The sequence below is a fragment of the Castor canadensis genome, chromosome 7 (assembly GCF_047511655.1).
Source record: "Castor canadensis chromosome 7, mCasCan1.hap1v2, whole genome shotgun sequence".
NCBI classification, from domain to species: domain Eukaryota; kingdom Metazoa; phylum Chordata; class Mammalia; order Rodentia; family Castoridae; genus Castor; species Castor canadensis.
In genome coordinates, this window is record NC_133392.1 from 25,907,715 (window position 1) to 25,926,125 (window position 18,411).

The 18,411-nt window shown below is 33.4% G+C and overlaps 1 protein-coding gene across 2 annotated transcripts in view; it reads right to left on the bottom strand.

Annotated features, from left to right (window-relative positions):
• Positions 1–18,411, bottom strand: part of Slk (STE20 like kinase) — a 49,827-nt gene that overhangs the window by 9,533 nt on the left and 21,883 nt on the right. Inside the window, exons 5-14 of one of the 2 annotated variants that reach the window (XM_020161807.2) lie at positions 16,771–16,843; positions 16,433–16,627; positions 15,981–16,062; positions 14,393–14,521; positions 12,720–14,084; positions 10,383–10,513; positions 9,837–9,960; positions 8,331–8,510; positions 5,891–5,983; positions 542–671 (exon numbers count right to left, since the gene is read on the bottom strand). In XM_020161807.2, the coding sequence (XP_020017396.1) occupies positions 542–671; positions 5,891–5,983; positions 8,331–8,510; positions 9,837–9,960; positions 10,383–10,513; positions 12,720–14,084; positions 14,393–14,521; positions 15,981–16,062; positions 16,433–16,627; positions 16,771–16,843 (2,502 nt within the window). The remainder of the gene's footprint in view (positions 1–541; positions 672–5,890; positions 5,984–8,330; positions 8,511–9,836; positions 9,961–10,382; positions 10,514–12,719; positions 14,085–14,392; positions 14,522–15,980; positions 16,063–16,432; positions 16,628–16,770; positions 16,844–18,411) is intronic. The other variant, XM_020161806.2, reaches the window with a different exon arrangement.

The window sequence follows — 18,411 nt, forward strand, 5'->3', positions numbered from 1 at the left end:
TTTAGCATCCTATAAACTAGAATATTCGTTCTCTAGGATCACCAAAATTCCATTTAATTATCTTAAAAAAAAAAAATCTAAGCTATTTTGTTAAGGGGGATAAGTACTCAAAATTCCATTCCATCATGTAGCCATTAAGTATACCAATAATTAAAAGTATATAAAATGTGCACATAAAATTATTTAGATACATTTTTAGCATTATCTGGATAGAAACATGTTTTAATACTGTCTTGTTTTGCAGTTTTGGGGAGTGAACCAAGGGTCCATGCATGCTAAGCATGCGTTCTACCAATTAACTACATCCCTAGCCCGTTTTAAGTATGTTTATTATTAATTTCTATTGTCATAAAGGAATTTATATCCTGTAGTATTTCTTAATTTTTAAAAAGTCTTTTTCTCTTATCTACCACAAGCTTCTTGAGCTTTCTCTTTATCACCCAAGCAAAGAAAAAGCATTCAAACACTTCCCAGGATGCATCTCAGCAATGTTCTGATGAACCATTTTATGCATACACACATGCAGTGAGAGTTCACATACCTCTCATGAGCTGCTGTTTGTTATTCAGGCACTCTCTCTCAATATTGGCCAATTCTGCCTTCTGCTGTTGGATGATCTTTTTCAGAGAGCCATCTAATTCTTGTTGTTGCTTCTGTACAAATTCTTGTTCCTATTGGACACAGTTAACCATCAGTTAAAAAGTATCTTCTGAATTAAATATCTGTTTATCTATGACTGTATATTAGTGATTTAACAAGATTCTGGGTTTTTGTTTTTTATTTTGTAGTGCTGGAAATTGAACCCAGGACCTTGCACATGCTAGTCAAGCACACTACCACTGAGTGGTTGCTCAGTGGTTAGCAAGATTTCTGAACCAAGTTTGTAACATTAGCTGGATTTGAAAATCACCAAAATTATAAAGTACTATATAGTGCAAATGTTTTGGTAATCTAATCCAATTTAGAATGCATAATATTCCAAAATCACTATTAAGAATAATACACACAAAAATGTGTATTGGAGTCATAAATATTGCTATTTCATCTGCATCATTAGTTGTATTTTAGCATAAATACAAATATACAGTACCAGAACAAAAAGACCAGTGAATTAATTGCTTCTAAAAAATACAATACTACAGTGATCTATGTAACTTCATTACAGCCAAAAGTTTCAATGAAAAATATCTAAATTCAACTATTCAGAATATGCTGTTTTTGAGTTTTATTAAAGAGATGAAAAATCTCCATGCCTATCTTTTAAACAATTATAATAAACTGTTTAAGTTTCTTTTTTCTATAGTAAATATTTGTAGTAAAAACTGTTTCTCTAACTTTAATTGTAAAATTTCTATATGCAAACTTCTCTAATAAACTTACAACCTAAAGATATATTAACGGGCTTCTTTTGTTCAACATTTTTATCATTGGTTTGCATAAAAATTTATCTGCATGTACAAAAACAGTGGGTTGAACTTAATTAACTAGAATATATATAATTCCTACATTTAGACTCAAAGAAATCAAATGCAAAAGTATAAAATGGAGTCAATAAATAAATGAAAATAAAAAAGGTTAAGTATACTCCATGCTACTAAAGTATACTTTTTCATCTATGCAAGTTCTGGTCATACTACTATAATATATTTACATCTAGACTACACAGGATAAGAATTCAGTTCAAAGAAACCCTTTTATGGTCACTCATTAAATACTGGGCACTATGCTGGGTAAGAGTTACTTTGCCTTTAGGAAGCTTCCATGCTATTGCTCCCAAGTACCAATAATCTGGAGCTGCAAGTCCTTTCCCTTAGTATCTCACTTTTAAAGGTTCACAGAAAACTCGAAGCTAGGGATAAGGAGCCTAGAAACCATGCTTCACAATGAGTGACTAACAGGCCTACAGAAATGTGCCCTGAGGCTAAGTTGGCTACACAGAAGCAGGTAGAACTAGTATTGTGCTGCACCAGAAGGTAAAACAAGGATGAACAAATAAAAAGTCAAGGTAGGCAGTACAAACCCAATGTGTATGGAAGTGGTTCCTAGCAAGCAGGGTTAGAAAGAACCCTGCTCATAGTTGAATAAGCAGGGTATAAAGAAGAACACTGTCAAGGATACCACACAAAGATTATTTTATATTAAAGCTAAAAATTACCTGAAAGGGACCCTTATATACAAATTGATGTATTTCATTACCTCAAAAGAAATGAAATTTTAATATAACTGAGCATTAATTAAAATTTTTAATTTCAAAATTCAAGGGCAACAAATACATTCATGATTGAACTTATAATTAGAAATTACTCTTAGGAGCTAAAAGAAATTTTATATTCCAAAAAGACTACATAAACTACATTTTACATTAAAAAAAAAACAGATGGGTTTTATCACTAGACATAACAACAGAAGAAACAACAAAGGAACCCAAACTATTAAGGACAAAAGTCATTTTAAAAATAGGTACATAAATGGTAAAATGAGTATCTGATAAGGAATTCTTATCATATTAAATAACTATAAAGCATTAAAACTACAACTTTGGGTGCTGAAAAACCACAAGAAAGGGTTACAGTTACTGGACTATTTATACAGTTTGATCATCTTAATTCAAAAGACTTATTCAAAAATGGTAATGATCAGAAAAGTGATCGGGAATCATTTCTCCCTCTCATTAAAAAAAGTTTTGCTTACTCTTTTAGAAGATAGCAAAAAAGCCAAATATCTGCCAATAATAACTTTAAAAAGTCTAATTTGAGGAGAGGCTGAAATCAAGCTGTATTCTATCTACTCCAGTTGTATTTATCAAACATCACAAACAAAAATTACAGTGTTAAATGAGCTAGTCTTCCCTACGCAACTGTGAGAAAGAATACAGCCTGGAATTCTGACTTAATTTAGAACTACAGGAACAAGAATACACTCATTACTGACAATTTGAGTAAGTAGAAACTAGAGCTAAATGGAACCAAAATCACTATTTTTACCATGGCTTTTCTGACCATATCCATAATTTTTAAAAAACATCTACATAAACTTATATGCAATCAAATTGTCACTTCACACAAAGATAAAAACCTAATCACAGCATTCAACCTCTCACATGTGCAAAGCTTACAAAATACTAAATTGGGGAGATATTTTACTTTTTTAAAAAAACATGAAAATCTCCAATTAAGATATGTAGTAGGGTAGATAGAAAAAAGAACACTGTATTTTAAGTGTTCTAGTTCCAGCTCTACCACTAATGTCTTATGTGACTTTAGGCAAATCACTTCGCCTTCTGTGCCTCAATTCTTCATCTGTAAAATACTCCATCCCTGTATTGGGATGATGGCAATGATAATCAGATATGAAAACTCTTTGAAGAACACTGTAGTTCATGTCAGACTATTATTGTCATTACTGAACTGTCATCTATCAATTTTCTAGATTTTAGCAAATAAAGAGAACAATGAGAAGGCACATGTGAGTCAAAGAAAGAACAGGTAAAAAAGAAGGCACCCTCCCATAAGCAGGCGGGACTTACGTCCTGCATTTGGGCGTTGAAGACTGCACAAGATGACAACTGAAAAGACTGAATCATGACCTGAGCAACACCCTGTGGGTCAGAATACAATGCACCTCCCAGGTGAGAACATATCTGAATGACTTTTGGTAAACGGAAAGAATAATTAACACAAATGTTGAGTTTCTTGAGGCCTGGGCTAAGTCAGTTAACACAGGGTCTCTTTCTTGCCTGTAGAATTAAGGATTTGAACTAGATCAGCAGCTTCCAAACTCTAGTGTGTTGCTGTTGCCTTTTTTTTTTTTTTTTACCAGAAGAACCCCTCTTTTAAAAACTCATCAAAAAATTTTGTTTATAAAAAAAAAAAACAAAAAAAGTGGTGATCTTTTGCTGACATAGAAACAGGGACCACAGTTTCACAGTCCTTGCCTTTTGAAGAAGAACTCCTGGGAGAACAGTGTCAAATGTGTTCTAGTTCCATGACAAATAGCTATGATTTAGAATTCTCAAAGTTTAAAATAGACTGAAGTTGTCAACTATTAGCAAATTCATCAAAGGGACAAATACTCTTGAAAGTTTTTAGATTCTAAATTCTTCATTAAATTTACAGAAAGAAATTTACTACTACTTTCATCTATAGTTGGAAAATATAGGCTAGTCCCAAAATTATATGACAAGTCACCAACAAAAGCTCATTAAAGCACAGGAGCAACTAATTCATCCAATACTATATTCTCAATTATAACTCTAAAATTTGATATAAAAACTTCACATTCCTTTAAAAAGCAAAACTATATTTTTATTATCTGGTTTGAAATCCAAATTAGCGAAGTAGGTATATGGCCAATAAGGACTTCCTTTTCACTTTGTTCACAGAAAATAGCCAATAACCACTGGGTAAAGAATGTTCAGATGAAAGCTTAGATGAGGCACAGAGTTGGGTAGCCTAAATATGAGAGCCAGTATGGTATGGTGTGTATGGTGTACTCCAGTGCATGAAATGTGGAGCTAAACTTGTCTTGATGAAGGATCCTGGCTTTACCACAAACCAGATACATGACTTTGGGAGAATCACGTGACCTTTCTGTGCTTGGTTCCATCAGGTCTAAAATGGGGACAATGTTGTAAGACTGAGTTTAAACATGAAAAGCATTTGGTATGTGTCAAGCATATGTTCTATGTTTTCAATTATCACTTTAAACTAGTAATCCACACACCAAACCAAGACAAAGTGTTTCACTGGCTCATGGTAAGCAAACATTTTTTTTTAAAGAGAAGAAAAAGAAAACTAATTTTACTCAAATAAGCTAGCTTTATTAAATTTTAAACTTTAAGATTATATTTTCCTTATTTTTCATAGTATTAGAAATTCTCTCTTTTGAAATAGCAACAAGTATGTTACAGTTTTTAAAATATCCTTACTTGGCAAAAAAAAAATTTTTAATAGCAACCTATGTCATGGTCCCTAGTGCTTTCTGTTGTTTCTGGGTTTTTTTATGGTTCTGTAAAATACCAAAAAACATTTGGGAACCACTGTTTAAAAACCACATAAAACTATATCAAAAGGATAATTCAAAGCAACAATTAGCACATAAAGCATGTTTCTTCTTCCTTTATTGACATGTAACTAAAAATTAGGCTTATTTCTCTATCTGCTTCCAGGCTCAATGCAAACTTAATTAGGAGATCCACCTTTCTTAGTATACAAGGGCACAGAATTATATGAAATAACTCTAGAAAACTCTGATAAAAATTCTAATCTATCTAGTTTCATAAAGAATTTTAATTCTAATCTATCTAGTTTCATATTCATCTTATGATAAAGTCTTATAATAGCCCAGAATTAAGTTTCTTTATTTAACTCAATGTAGGTAAAAAAAACAATCTACTCACTGAGCTGCTAGATTCTGAATCAAAAAGAAAAGCAACATACTTAACATTTAAAATCTGGTTTTACAGTTGCTTATATTGTTGAGCTTAAAAGTCATAAATGTTTGATCTGTCATTTAACATTTTTCTTCTAGCTTTGAACTTTATAGACATAATGGCCTTCTAATGGGTATTCTTTTCCTAACCACAAGATGTATATACTCACCCTCTAATTTTCTGTCCTAAGTCTTCTATCAAACATTGTCATTACTACTTAAAAATATAAGCTTTCATCAAGTCAACTTTCTAAACATTCTAGTTACTTTCACATTAGCAACTTAAATGTCACCACAGTGTAAAGTAGCACTATAAAAAGAAGGTCCTGGAAATCCATAGATGGGAAGTTCAACATCATATAATAATTATAATTAAAATCTGCTCTTTCAACCATGATTTATTGAGCTGTGAGAAAACGCTGCTTTTCTGGTTTTAGTAGCATTAAGCTGCTGCTGTTACCTGAGCATGCTGGCTTTGTGCAAACTCCTCTTTCCTGCGTTTCATGAGCTCTTTTCTCAGCTCTTTGGGTGCTTTCTCCACTTCATTTAAAACCTACAGTGTACAAGCATGCAGGAGGTGGGGAAATAATACTTTCTCCACAGCAAGTGCATTTATGTGAGCAGACAAGCTATAAGTCAGATACTAGAGTTGTTAAAAAGTTCCTTTCAACATGCATTAGCGTAAATGTTAGTTTGGTGAAAAAGAATGAAAGGACAGAACATGCTTAATCTTAGTGCAGAAAGGGTCATTACAACATACAAAGGTTAGTTGCTTAGTTATCCCTATATACCATTTCTCTCAGAGCTCCAAAGATAATCAGTACAGGATTACCTGCAGCATTAAGACTGAAGAAAGCAAAAATGATGGTAAACTCAACTGACCTTCTTGAAAGATCATAAAATTAAAAATGTATCTATTGACATTGATTGACCATAAAAAAGCTAATGCCATTTATAAAAGTACAAACTTTTATAACTGACTTGATAATACTAAAGAAATAATTCTAAATGAAATCCAGGAAAAATAAAAAAGAAAGCTAATTTTAGAATACACAAAGGAGAAACAAATAGACAATTTTTTTTCAGAAAACACACCATTTTATACATGGTGTGACATTTTGTAGAACTAGAATACATTCTCCTTTGCTGACAATTTAAACCAAGTTTGTCAACTTTAAAATCAGTAATATAAGCACTCTTAAAGTTTATTAAACTATAACTTATTATACCAATAAAGCATATTATAAAATGAAGTATAAAATTCCTTCTTTTAATCATTGCAAAATCCTAAATGAATTCCATTTACATATCTACATTACAATCTGTAATCCAGCTATGAAAAACAATCACATGTTTGTAAGTGGAGGCACCAAGAGAACCAGATTCCAAATCACCACATGCCATTGATGGTCCAAGAAAGAGGCTCATTTTGATTCAATATAGTGTATTTAAAATGTCCCATCAGCAATCCCTCATGAAACCAAATCACCAATAAAGGAAGAGACTCCCCAAATGCAAGAAGTTTAGCAATAAGGAAAAAATGCATAATAAAATTATTTAAGATATGTGTATCATGATCTCAAACACGTTACTAGCTAAAACTCTACTTCAAAACATTCACTGAAGACTTACTTGTTTCGGATTAAGTCATATTTAACTGTAAAAATATTTTAATTTAATGTGATACGAAGAATAACCTCTCAATAAAAACTATCCACAGTTTTAAGAAAATTAACAAATATCCCCATCATGGTATATGGAGCAATTCTATATAAAACATGATAAACAGTAAAATAAAACCTTATTTTGAGAAATGGTAGCTACATCAAATAAAATTACACACCTTTACATTCATCTTTGCCTAAAGAAATCACTGAACATATTCTATTAACATTCAACTTTATCCAATTTAAAGCACATCCTTAAGATTCAACAGTATAACATCCAATTCTCTTCATAATTTCAATGAAGCTAAGGAATCTCTGGCTATGTAAAATATGTTATAAAAATGAAAATGAATTTACTAGTTTGGTTGAGACTTTTTTTTCCAATTCTAATAGAACTAATTATAATTATTTTCCCTGGGGTCTTTATATCATGAAAAAGTTAATCCTCCTCCTACACTGAAGATGCAAAATAAACCATAAACCATATCTCTGAAAATTATTTATTTATATGTAACGTTCTTGCAGTTTTATTTTAATTTGGGGACAAAAAGATGCAATAAAATGTGGAAATCCTCCTTATGAATCAATGGCAATCTTTTATAGTAAATAATATAGCAAAAAATAAGTAAATTTTATAGTAAATAATAATATTGAAATGAAACCATTTCAAGAAAGATAAAAACTCATTCTAATTAATATTTTCCCACTTTTGCTTCTTCAAATCACCTTTCAATTTGATGGGCTTATAGATATTATTTTGAATTCCAAGTTATTCAGGTTTTGTTTGGTACAATGTCTAAGAAAATCAATAAAGCTAGTCAAGAAAAATTTCCTATAAGTATGAACCAAAGATGGTAATTAATAAATAATAAAATGATTATTGCTGCCATTGGCAAATATCAATGAAGTAAGTTTTCTTGAAAAAACATTTCTATATAAGGCCTCAAATGTTGCATTAATAAAAGAGGAAGGGTAGATTAGAACACAGATTAGATTTAGTTTAAAGACTTGGCTGAAGGTTGCTAGACATTTAGTGAGTTTATGAACCTGATCAGGCCACTAAAACCTCTTTTACTTATCTGTCTTGGCAGTAAAATGGGGATAATACCTGACCTTACTACTGCCAACTCATCACTGTTGGGAAGACAGGACAAAGGAAGGACTGAGAATGAATAGCCTTAAATTTACATTTTTAAAAATACCGTAGTAATTACAAACAGTAGTTACACTTACCTCCTTCTTCCGGTTCTTTAGTATATTCTGAAATTTGGAAAGCTCTTTTTCTTGTTCCCCTTTAATGCGTTTGGCTTCATCTCGCAAGCGATTTGTGTGTTCTTGTTCTAGTCGTTCAATAGTCTGTTTCTGTTGCTTTTCTAGATTCTCAATTTCCTGGTCATATTGTCGCTTTTTACTCTATAAAACAATGTAGCATATCAGCCATACTAAGTCATTATAGTGAAGACGTTTACTAAGAACATGTAAGTAGTATTTAAATTTAGTGATGTGATATAATCTTTGCAATACTGAAATCAAATGCAATAAAATGTTATGAGATTCTTCAAAATGATGGATAGCACTTATCTTCTACCATTTTTACTTCCGTTATACAATAGAATGTTAAAAAACTTGACATCCAGAATTCCTAATTGCTGTGAATTACTAAAGTAAGAAAAATGTCAATATTCATTCAGTGAAATTTTTTGATAAGTCAAAGGGATCATCTGAAAACATTTAAAAATGTAGCAGTAGTTGTCATTTTCAGATTTTCTCTTCATCATTAAGATTCTTAAAATAAACATCTTATTCTATCTAGTGAAACAAATCTTCTGGAATTATAAATCTACTCTTTCAACAAATGACTCCACATACTCAAGTTACAAAACAATTTTGTTACTGATATAAATATTTGTAATAAGTATGCTTTCTTTTTTAAAAGAAATTGAAGCTGGGTATGGCAATGCAAGCCTATAATCCCAACACTTGGGAAGATGGAGGAGAAAGATCACAAGTTCAAGAGCAGCCCGAACTTCTTAGAGAGACCCTGTCTCAAGAAAAGCCAAAAGAATTAAAATAGAAGAAGCTGAAAAACTAAACAATTTGGTTTATACAGGCTATAAGTATTATGAAAATATTTAGTAAGAATAAGATCTCATTTTCTTAGGAATTTACTGATATGATACAATACATGTAATCAACCAATGCCACACTTCACGCAAAACAATACTTACCACTTACAATTACAAGACAGTGGAACTCTATTTAAACTTGAATACTAGTTCAAATGATCTTTTCTCTAAACTACATTAACCTAAATGTTAAGTTTAAGTTATCAAAATTTGTATCACATTACTCTCTTTCCAACTCCAGACACAAGTAAAAACTGAAGGACTAGAAACAATTACTCTTGACTAGTTATAACTGTTTTCTGTGGCAGCAATGAATAGGAAGATGAAGGCTTAACTACAAGAGCTAGAGAAGAAGGTGGATTTTGCAAAAGCCCCCATGGAGTTCTAATACTCAGCCAGTAGGAAAACAACTACTGTAGGCTGACTTAAAATATTAAGATTCTATACTGAACGATGGAATTGGAACACTGAAAAATTAACCAACAACATGCACATCTAAGAAATACTGGTTTCTAATAATCAGAAATTAAATTCTAAAACTCACTGTTTTGTTTTGTTTTTTAAGCACTAAATTTCATTATAAACAAAATGGTACAAAAACCTAAGACTGTACCATCATTTCTTGCTCAAAGCGCCGGAAAATCTGTTCTCGTTGCTGCTGCAGTTTGCTATTGAGCTGCTGTTGGGCTCTCTGCTCTTCTTTTTGAAGAAACCTTAATTCTCGAAGTTCTTGACGTCTGACAAAATGCATGAGTAAAGACAGAAAGCAACAAAAATTACACCTTAACACTTTAGGAAAAAAGTTTAAAAAATAATTTTTAATTTAGAAAACAATTTTTAAATACTCCAAAACTGACCAAGAATTTACCCTTAATTATTCTTCAGACTCTGCAGAAACACAAAACAGGATACAAACGGTTTGGTTGTGTGTGTGTGTGTGTGTGTGTGTGTGTGTGTGTACTCCAGGTGAACTGTGTGTGTGTGTGTGTGTGTGTGTGTGTGTGTGTGTGAACTCCAGGTGAACTGTGTGTGTGTGTGTGTGTGTGTGTGTTAGTGGGGTTTGAACTCCAGGCTTCACGTTTGCTAGGCAGGTGCTCTACCACTTGAGCTATTCCTCCAACCCACAAACTAGTTTTAATTACGTAGTTTCTCTACTCACCTGAGAAACCTCAATTCCTCGGTTTTGGAATCACTATCTGTAACTATCTTTGACGTCGTGACACTCACTTCTACACCATCAACAATAAATTTCCGTGTTTTCTTCAGTGTTTTCTTTTGTCTTCTTGTTTCCTGGATAAGATTTCATTTAAGTTAGGTTTTGTATAAGGAATTCAGAGGCAAAAAAAACAAGCAAACATTTTTCTAAAAAATAAAAATATCTGAACAGTCATGAAGACTATAAGTCTAAAGCAGTGAGACTCATCTGTGGAATCAGTTCTATTACATTATGCTTCATTTGATTTACATTTGATTTTATAGATGAAATCATTTCTTTAAAAGTAAAAGTAGACATTTTACTTTTAAGACACTACCATAATTAGGCATGAATGACAGTGAGCATTTCACATAAATGGCTAAACAGTGTAACTTTTACATGTCAACAATTTTTTCTTCATCTTTTCAGTCTTAGCTGAGATACCTCTGCTTTTTCACTCACAAAACACTTAAAATGAATTCTAAGAGGCTCATTTAAAAAAAAAAATCTAAAGCAACAGGACTGAGGGCAGCTACGAATCTATTTTCGCGACAACATTCTCAAAGTAAGTTTTTTTCTTTTTTTGTTTTTTTGTGGTACGGGGTTTGAACTCAGGGCCTTGAGCCATACCTCCAGCCCTCAGAAAAGGTTTGAACATTGCCAGGGCTGTAGCAATAGTAACAATGACATTTCTCCATCTAGGGCCAGAGCTGGTCATGTGACTTCTGAGTTCCCAGAAAGACAGTGCTTCTACTATATCCTAAAGTACCAGAGCTGCCTACTAGATATAGCCTAAAATTCCTTATTAAGAACAAGTGCTTTATTCCTCACTCTCTATTCCCCAATGGGGACTCCAAAGCTTTTAAATGCTAATAGAAATAACAGAAATATAACTCTACAAATACATTTTGGTGAACAATTAAGTGTGGAGATCAGATAATTACTTGGTTTAACTGTGGCGGAAGGAGTTTAGGAAGGAGCAGCCAGCACTCAGGGTTTGAGGCCAGACTGAGGTATACAGTAGAGGAAGAAGAAGAGGAAGAGGAAGAGGAGAAAGTAGGTGGAGGGGGAGTGGAGAGGAAAGGGGACGGGAGGGAAGGGGAAAGAATGAAGGATGGAAAGAGGACGGAAGGGAGGGAGAGGTGATGGAGGGAGGGGGGAAGCAAAAGTAGAAGGTAAAAATGTTAAACCTAAAATGCAATCGAATTTTAAAGTTGGCTTCTGGCATCTTTTGATCACCTTTCTGCAACTTCTTTCTGTTCCAATCTCCAGGTCCCAGGATCCTCGTGGCCCTTGACTATAGTAGCTTCTCCTGACTTCCTCAAAAATTTAACGTTGGCCTGCTCTAAACAAACCTACCTTCCTTAACCTCCAGACTTCACATTTCTTCAGCTGCTACTATGGTATCCACAATATATTCTTCACAGAAGTATTTGTATGTTTTAAAAGAAGCTATTATGTCAGTGAATGAATTTTGGATTAATGGAATTTCAATCACTGAAACAAAGTAAACTGAAAAAAAAGAAAATCCAAGCAACACATGAAATACGTTGGGGCAAATAGGCAGGCTGACCAGTCATATGTCTTAAAGTCCTGTGCCTAAGGTTAGTTCTCCTAAAGTGTTTTCAGCTTTTCAATTTTCTCTTCTGTTACTTATCCACCCAGAGTATCCAAAAAGTACTTTCCAAAAGGTAGTCCATGGCTCACCTGTATTGGATCTCTTGTTACAAATACTGATTCTCATAACCCTCCCCAGACTTCTACATAGCTCTCCCTGGTGACACCTAAGCACACGGAGACTTGAGAGTTATGCTCCTGTAGCTCCAAGTCTGATGATGAGTTGTAGGTTCGGGTTCTGTTTTCACAATGGTTTTTATGGCAATAGCAATGGCTATGCCTAAGGAAAGCAAGGGTGGTAGTCTGTAGGAGCCAGTAGTAAGTCAAGGATTGTTTATATCCTAAGCATGCTTAAAAACTAACAGTTCCTTCAGTTTCTCAGTTCTTTCACATATTAGTGACCCCTGCTAAAACTACATCTAGATATGGGCAATTTTAAAAACCTAAATCAAATTAATCAACTATACTGTACTGTTTGTATCAGATTTATAAAATTAAGATCTACTAAAAAATTTAAAGAAAATTACATTCAGAATCTCCTTGGTTCTTTTTTAACTAATTACCTTAATAGTTCAAAAGAATTCACAGGGTTAGTATTACACAGGTATGTTTTCAAGACAGGAATAAACTCTAAATTGCCATAATGACAAGGAGAAACACAAACAAGGACCCATGTGCACTTACTTGTAAAGATATTGATCCACTGTCTTTAGTTTTGCTTAGGAAGCTAGAGATGGATAAATTCAAGTCAATGCTGCTATTATCAGCAGTAGAACCAGTACCTGAATCAGTATCATTTTCCTTTTGATTCTCAGGTTCTGGTTGCAGAATTGTTTCTGTTTTTGAGAAAGCACCTATTTCTCCTTTATTTTCTGTATCTTCAGAGTTGATATTAATACTGGGTATTGGGACAGGCTGAGGTTCACTAGGCTGTGAAGCTGCAGGAACTTGAGGTTCTGTTTGAATTGGCACTTCGTGTGGAATTTCTTTTTTCTCTGTATCTATCTGAGCAGTAGCTTCATGAACAACCTGAATTTCACTTTCAAGAGCCTTTTCATCAGTATCAATCACTGTCCTTTTGACTTCTATTTCTTCAGTGCTATTTGACTCAGGAACTTCCTCAACTTCATGTGCCACTGGTTCTTCATTGGCCTCCGATATGTTCTCCAAACTGTTGATTAACTGCTCCTCAGTTTTACTTTCTACAGCTGTTTGATCTATCTCCTTAGGCTCAACTATTTCTTCAACAGGAGGTACTTCCTCTGTACCACCAGTCATAGGACCCTCCGTAGGCTTATTTATTAATTTCTGGGCTTCTTCAACCCCTTTTTTCCCATTCTTACTCTGAGCATCTTCAGTATTATTTTCAACTGCCTTCTGAGCAACATCGATTGCTTCATCAGTTCCTACCACACTGCTTGTATTGCTGATCACATCTGTTTGAGTTTTATCATCTTTTCCTAAGTTCTCTTGGGTATCTTCCTTTGTAAGCTTAACTTCATTATCAATTGCCTGGATATCTGCTTCTGTTTCTCCAGCCTCTTGAGACACTAAATCCATCAAAGTATCTTTAATTTCTTCAGATTCTGTAAGTTTATTTTCAAATACCTGTTGCTTTTCTTGATCTCTTTCTTCCTCAGGTTTCAGATTATGTTTAATATTTGTTTCTAAAGTTGTTATATTATTCTCTCTTCCTTCACTGACTGATTTAATATCCACAGTTTCTTGGTCTTTGTCAGGTAAATTTTCAAGCTTGGGTCTCTTCTTCTCCCTTCCATTCTCCTGAATTTCTGTTGTTTTATCATGGAGTTCAAGCATAGCTTCTAAATTAGCATCATTTACATATTCATTAGTACTCTCCACAGCCTTTTCTGGTTCATCAGTGGTGGGTTTTTCATTAAGAATTTTGTTGCTAAATTTATCTTCAGAAGCACTGTGTTCTGTTTTTTCTGAGACGGATTCCAAAATACAAGCATTTTGTGAAAGTTTATCTTCCTCAGAGCTGGCAATACTGAGATCAGAGGAGGCACGCTTACTTGCAGGTATTGGCTAAAAAAGATTTTATAAATTTTTAGTGTTAAAACATGAACTGAAGATGGTGATCAACACTGTTTATACATATAATGATTTTCAATATCTGTTCAGTAGAATTTGCTGACATTATATAAAGAACTGACAACTCTCCAATAATAAATATGATGAAAATGGGTAGCAAGCGGCAACCCTGCCATCAACTTCACTTCTAAAGTCAAGGGTTTTATACAGCCACCAACCAGTTATCCCTTAGATACACTTGCAACAAATCACAACCTAACTCTAAAAGTTAACTAAATGAAATTTCCTTTCTAGATACTGACCAGAGAATTTTCTGCTTCCTCATCATCATCTTCCTCCTTGCCATCTTCAACTTCTTCTGTTACTTCAGCCTTTGCCTCTGCAATCAGTTCTCGAATGGGTTTGTTGGAATCAACAGTAACAAAGGGATGCTGTTGATCATTAAAAAAAGCATATTCAAAAACAACTGAAATGCCTACTTATAAAGTAAATTTCAAACACATAAAGCACACATCCTTATGTGAAAAAAACCAGAAATTATGGGTAGGAAAAAAACAAACAAGTTCAGAAAATGTAACACCAGGAAAGAAAAAGAAGTAGAGGGGAATGAGCAAAAGTAAGGGCTGCCTGAAACTGGATCTTTTTTGTTGTTGTTGGGTTTTTGTTTGCTTGTTTATTTTTTAAGAATGTTAAAGAAATTCATTAAAAGTTATAAGACCTGTTACATCAACATAGTAGGTACATGTAGTTTTCTGTATGCTTGAAAATTAAGCATAAATTTTTAAAACTAAATTTTAGGCTGGTGGAGTGGCTCAAGTGGTAGAGCGCCTGCCTAGCAAAAGTGAAGCCTGAGTTCAAACTCCAGTCCCATATAATAATAATAATAATAATAATTTTAAAATTCCACTTTAAAACAGGTTTCAAGTCAGTACATTATTCTTAAAAAGTAACAACTATCTATATAAATCCTACCAAAGCCTCAGTAACATCACAAAAAGCTTCAGATTTCTGTTAATAGTACCTAAAAGTACCTGTTTTACTCTGTTCTGAAGAGTAAGGACATTTTATTCTTCTCTGTATTCTTAATACATAACAATATCTGTCATTGACTTCAAATGCCAGAGTAGGGGCTAGAGGTGTAGCTCAAGCACTAGAGTGCCTGCCTTGCAACCATGAAGCCCTAAGCTCAAACTCAGTACTAGCCAAAAAAAAAAAAAGAAGAGAAAAAATGCAGTAGTAGTAGGTAATGGGTAGTAGTGGATAATAATTCAACATATTTGTTGCATAAAGCAAAGCAATTTTTAACTGCTTCCCCACTCTCCAGATAAACAACCCAGACTAAAACACTACAACACAGCAGGTACACACAATTTATCCTAATAGCAATGTCCCAGGATTTGTTATTCTATTTGTCTACCTATAATATTATTTGACAAATTTTTATTTCAAATATTCCAAACAGGTCCTGTTTTAAACCAAACTTAAATTTATCCAATCATTTTAACATCATGTTTTAAAAGTCAACAATATTTACTGAATACTTACGCTCACTGTAAGAGATATAAAAAAAATTAATTAGTTCATGGCCACTGCCCACAAGGTGCTTTCTTTCAGTAATTAGAGAGGCATTACAAAAACAACTAACAAAAATGAAAAGAACATAACTAAACTGAATCAAAAAAGCACAAGAGTAATGACTTATAAACTCACTGCCTGCTAATTATGGCATCACATGTCTATAAACAAAATGTTAAGTACTACACCATGTATTTTAGCTTTCTACAAAGAATCCCAAATGGAAAGAGCACAGTGAATGAATCTGAGATTGTATTACTTTAAAGACGCATTAAAGTGGTATGACTTGCTGTTATCAAACTACCCCTATTTTACCTGCAGTAGTTGAGATGTAGTCCACCTGGCATCCACATTCTTTTCCAAGCATTTCTTTAGAAAGTCCTTAAAATTTGAAGACCTTGAAAATAAAATTTTAACAGGAACATTTTATATGTATGTAAGGAAGTACTGACTTAGTCATATATTCACAAGTATGTCAAAATCATAAAAATTCTATTATACTAAATTCCACAAATGCACATCAACCACACACAGGCCTCACTTTCTACAGTTCAGCAAACACCTTTTTCTTATAGATCTCAACTCACTCATATTTTCAAATCACAGGAAAAATTAGTTATCTATACAGTCCTTATAGCTTGAAAATAGTGTATTTTCTCATTCATGTAGTCTTTTACATACCAACTTAATTTTAAGTACCCTTAGAAAATTAGAAAAACAAAGCATCAAGTTTTGCTTCTTAAAGAGCTTTGTTTAGAATAGTTTACCATCTTGATGGCTGTGCTAATGTTGGGGGCTCAGATTTTGCTATTTTTAGCAGCACTCGCATTGGATTTAACTCATGATGAGGTGGTTCTATCTCAGCCATTTCTATTAAAGTGATACCCAGGGACCAAACATCAGCTTTGTAGTCATAGGGCCTGTCCTTCGATGTCTCACACATGACTACTTCAGGAGCCATCCTATGAAGACAGAGAATTGAAAGTTAAGATGTTTAACTTAAGAACTATTAAAACCATACTTAGTATAATAAATTTATGTAGACAAAATTAGTAATAATTGCTAACATGACTAGCACTGTAAATTCGTAAAAATAAAAACCTACCAATATGGTGTGCCAATAAAGGAATCCCTTCTTTGAATTGTCCTTGTGTTTTTAGCTGATACTCCAAAATCCGCTTGAAATAAATAATAATACAATAACATTAACGCAGTTTTTAAGCACAGTTAATCTATTCAATGAGGCAAGAGAGGGGAGCATTTCGAGTCTTTAATAAGGCCACTCTTATTAAAGTGTAAGCAAAATAGAAAGAGAAACAATTTCTCTGCCATTCTAATCTTAACCACCCTCTTCCTGCCACCTTCCAAAAACACTGCCAAAAACTTCCACCACGAATACACTTAATACTACCATGTTTACACGTCTTCAGATGACAAATTCTTTAGAATTGAAAACAAAAATAGAACGTTTTATCCACTTTAAAACAAACACCAACTAGTGCTACAAGTTGCAATTAAATCAACATTTTTTTCTATAGTGTGAAAATAGAAATTATACCAAAGTAGCCTTTTTTGGGTGGGGGAGGGGGGGAGGGGGGAGAAATGACCCAAACAAGGTACGCACATGTAACTAAATGAATTAAAAAAAAAAAAAAAAACCCAAAGTAGCCTTTTTTGACAGCCTTAAGTCTTGCCAACTTCCTTATAAAATATGTCACAAAGAAACCAAGTATGGTGGTGGGCACCTATAATCCCAGCACCCAGAAGGATCTCAAGTTGGAGGCCTACCTGGTCTATATAGTGAGTTCAAGGCCAGCCTCAGCTATAAAGCAAGACCCTGTCTCAAAAAGCCAACATAAAAATAATTATATTACGAAGAAAAAAATTAGAAACCTTATGTTTTCTGATTTAACTTACAAAGAACAGCAACATTATAGTTTCCTCATTTGGTTACCCTCCTTTTCCAGCTTAGGGCTCAGAACCAATTCATTACCTTAAAAGCTAAATAAAAGCAATAAAGCCTTTTTCCTGTCTTTTCTAAATGAGCTATGGTCCTAAATAACCAAGGAGTTAAACAGAAGTAACTTTTTATAAAGTTATACTCAATTTATAATAACACATAAAAAGTATGAAATTAATTATATCAAAATAATTACCAAAAACAACAAATGAAAAATGATAGAATTCATTTTTCAACCCCAATCAAAGAAGGAATCTAGGTATTAAACATCAATAGCTGCTAATATCAAAAAAAAATTAGCAAAAAGCAGAAGTGTGTGCCTCTTGATGAAAGAATGAAAATCACCTATAGTCTTATCAAGCCTTTGGCTTCATCTGCCAATTTGTGGGAACTACAAAGAAAGTTTATTAAATCGTCATGATTGTGACTATGCAATAAGCAAAATGCAAAATGCAGTTGGAGGGAAAACTACAGGTCAAACAGCCCAGGTCCCATGGATCAGTGTTTTTCAACTTTCTTTCATTACTAACTCCCTTTAAGGAAATGCTTTTAGATAATTTTTCCTAATCCTCCCTGTCCCCATGAAATTTTAATGCCACAGATACACAGATATACTATATATCTGTTCGTGCACTGTGTGCCTTTGGCCACGGGGTGAGGGGTCCACAACCCATTGTTTTATCTAATATTTTTGCTCCAAAGGAATGAATTATTGCTCCCTTGAGGGTAATATTGCCTCTATGAAAATGCACACCATCATGCAAAGAAAGGGATAGCGAGGGGATC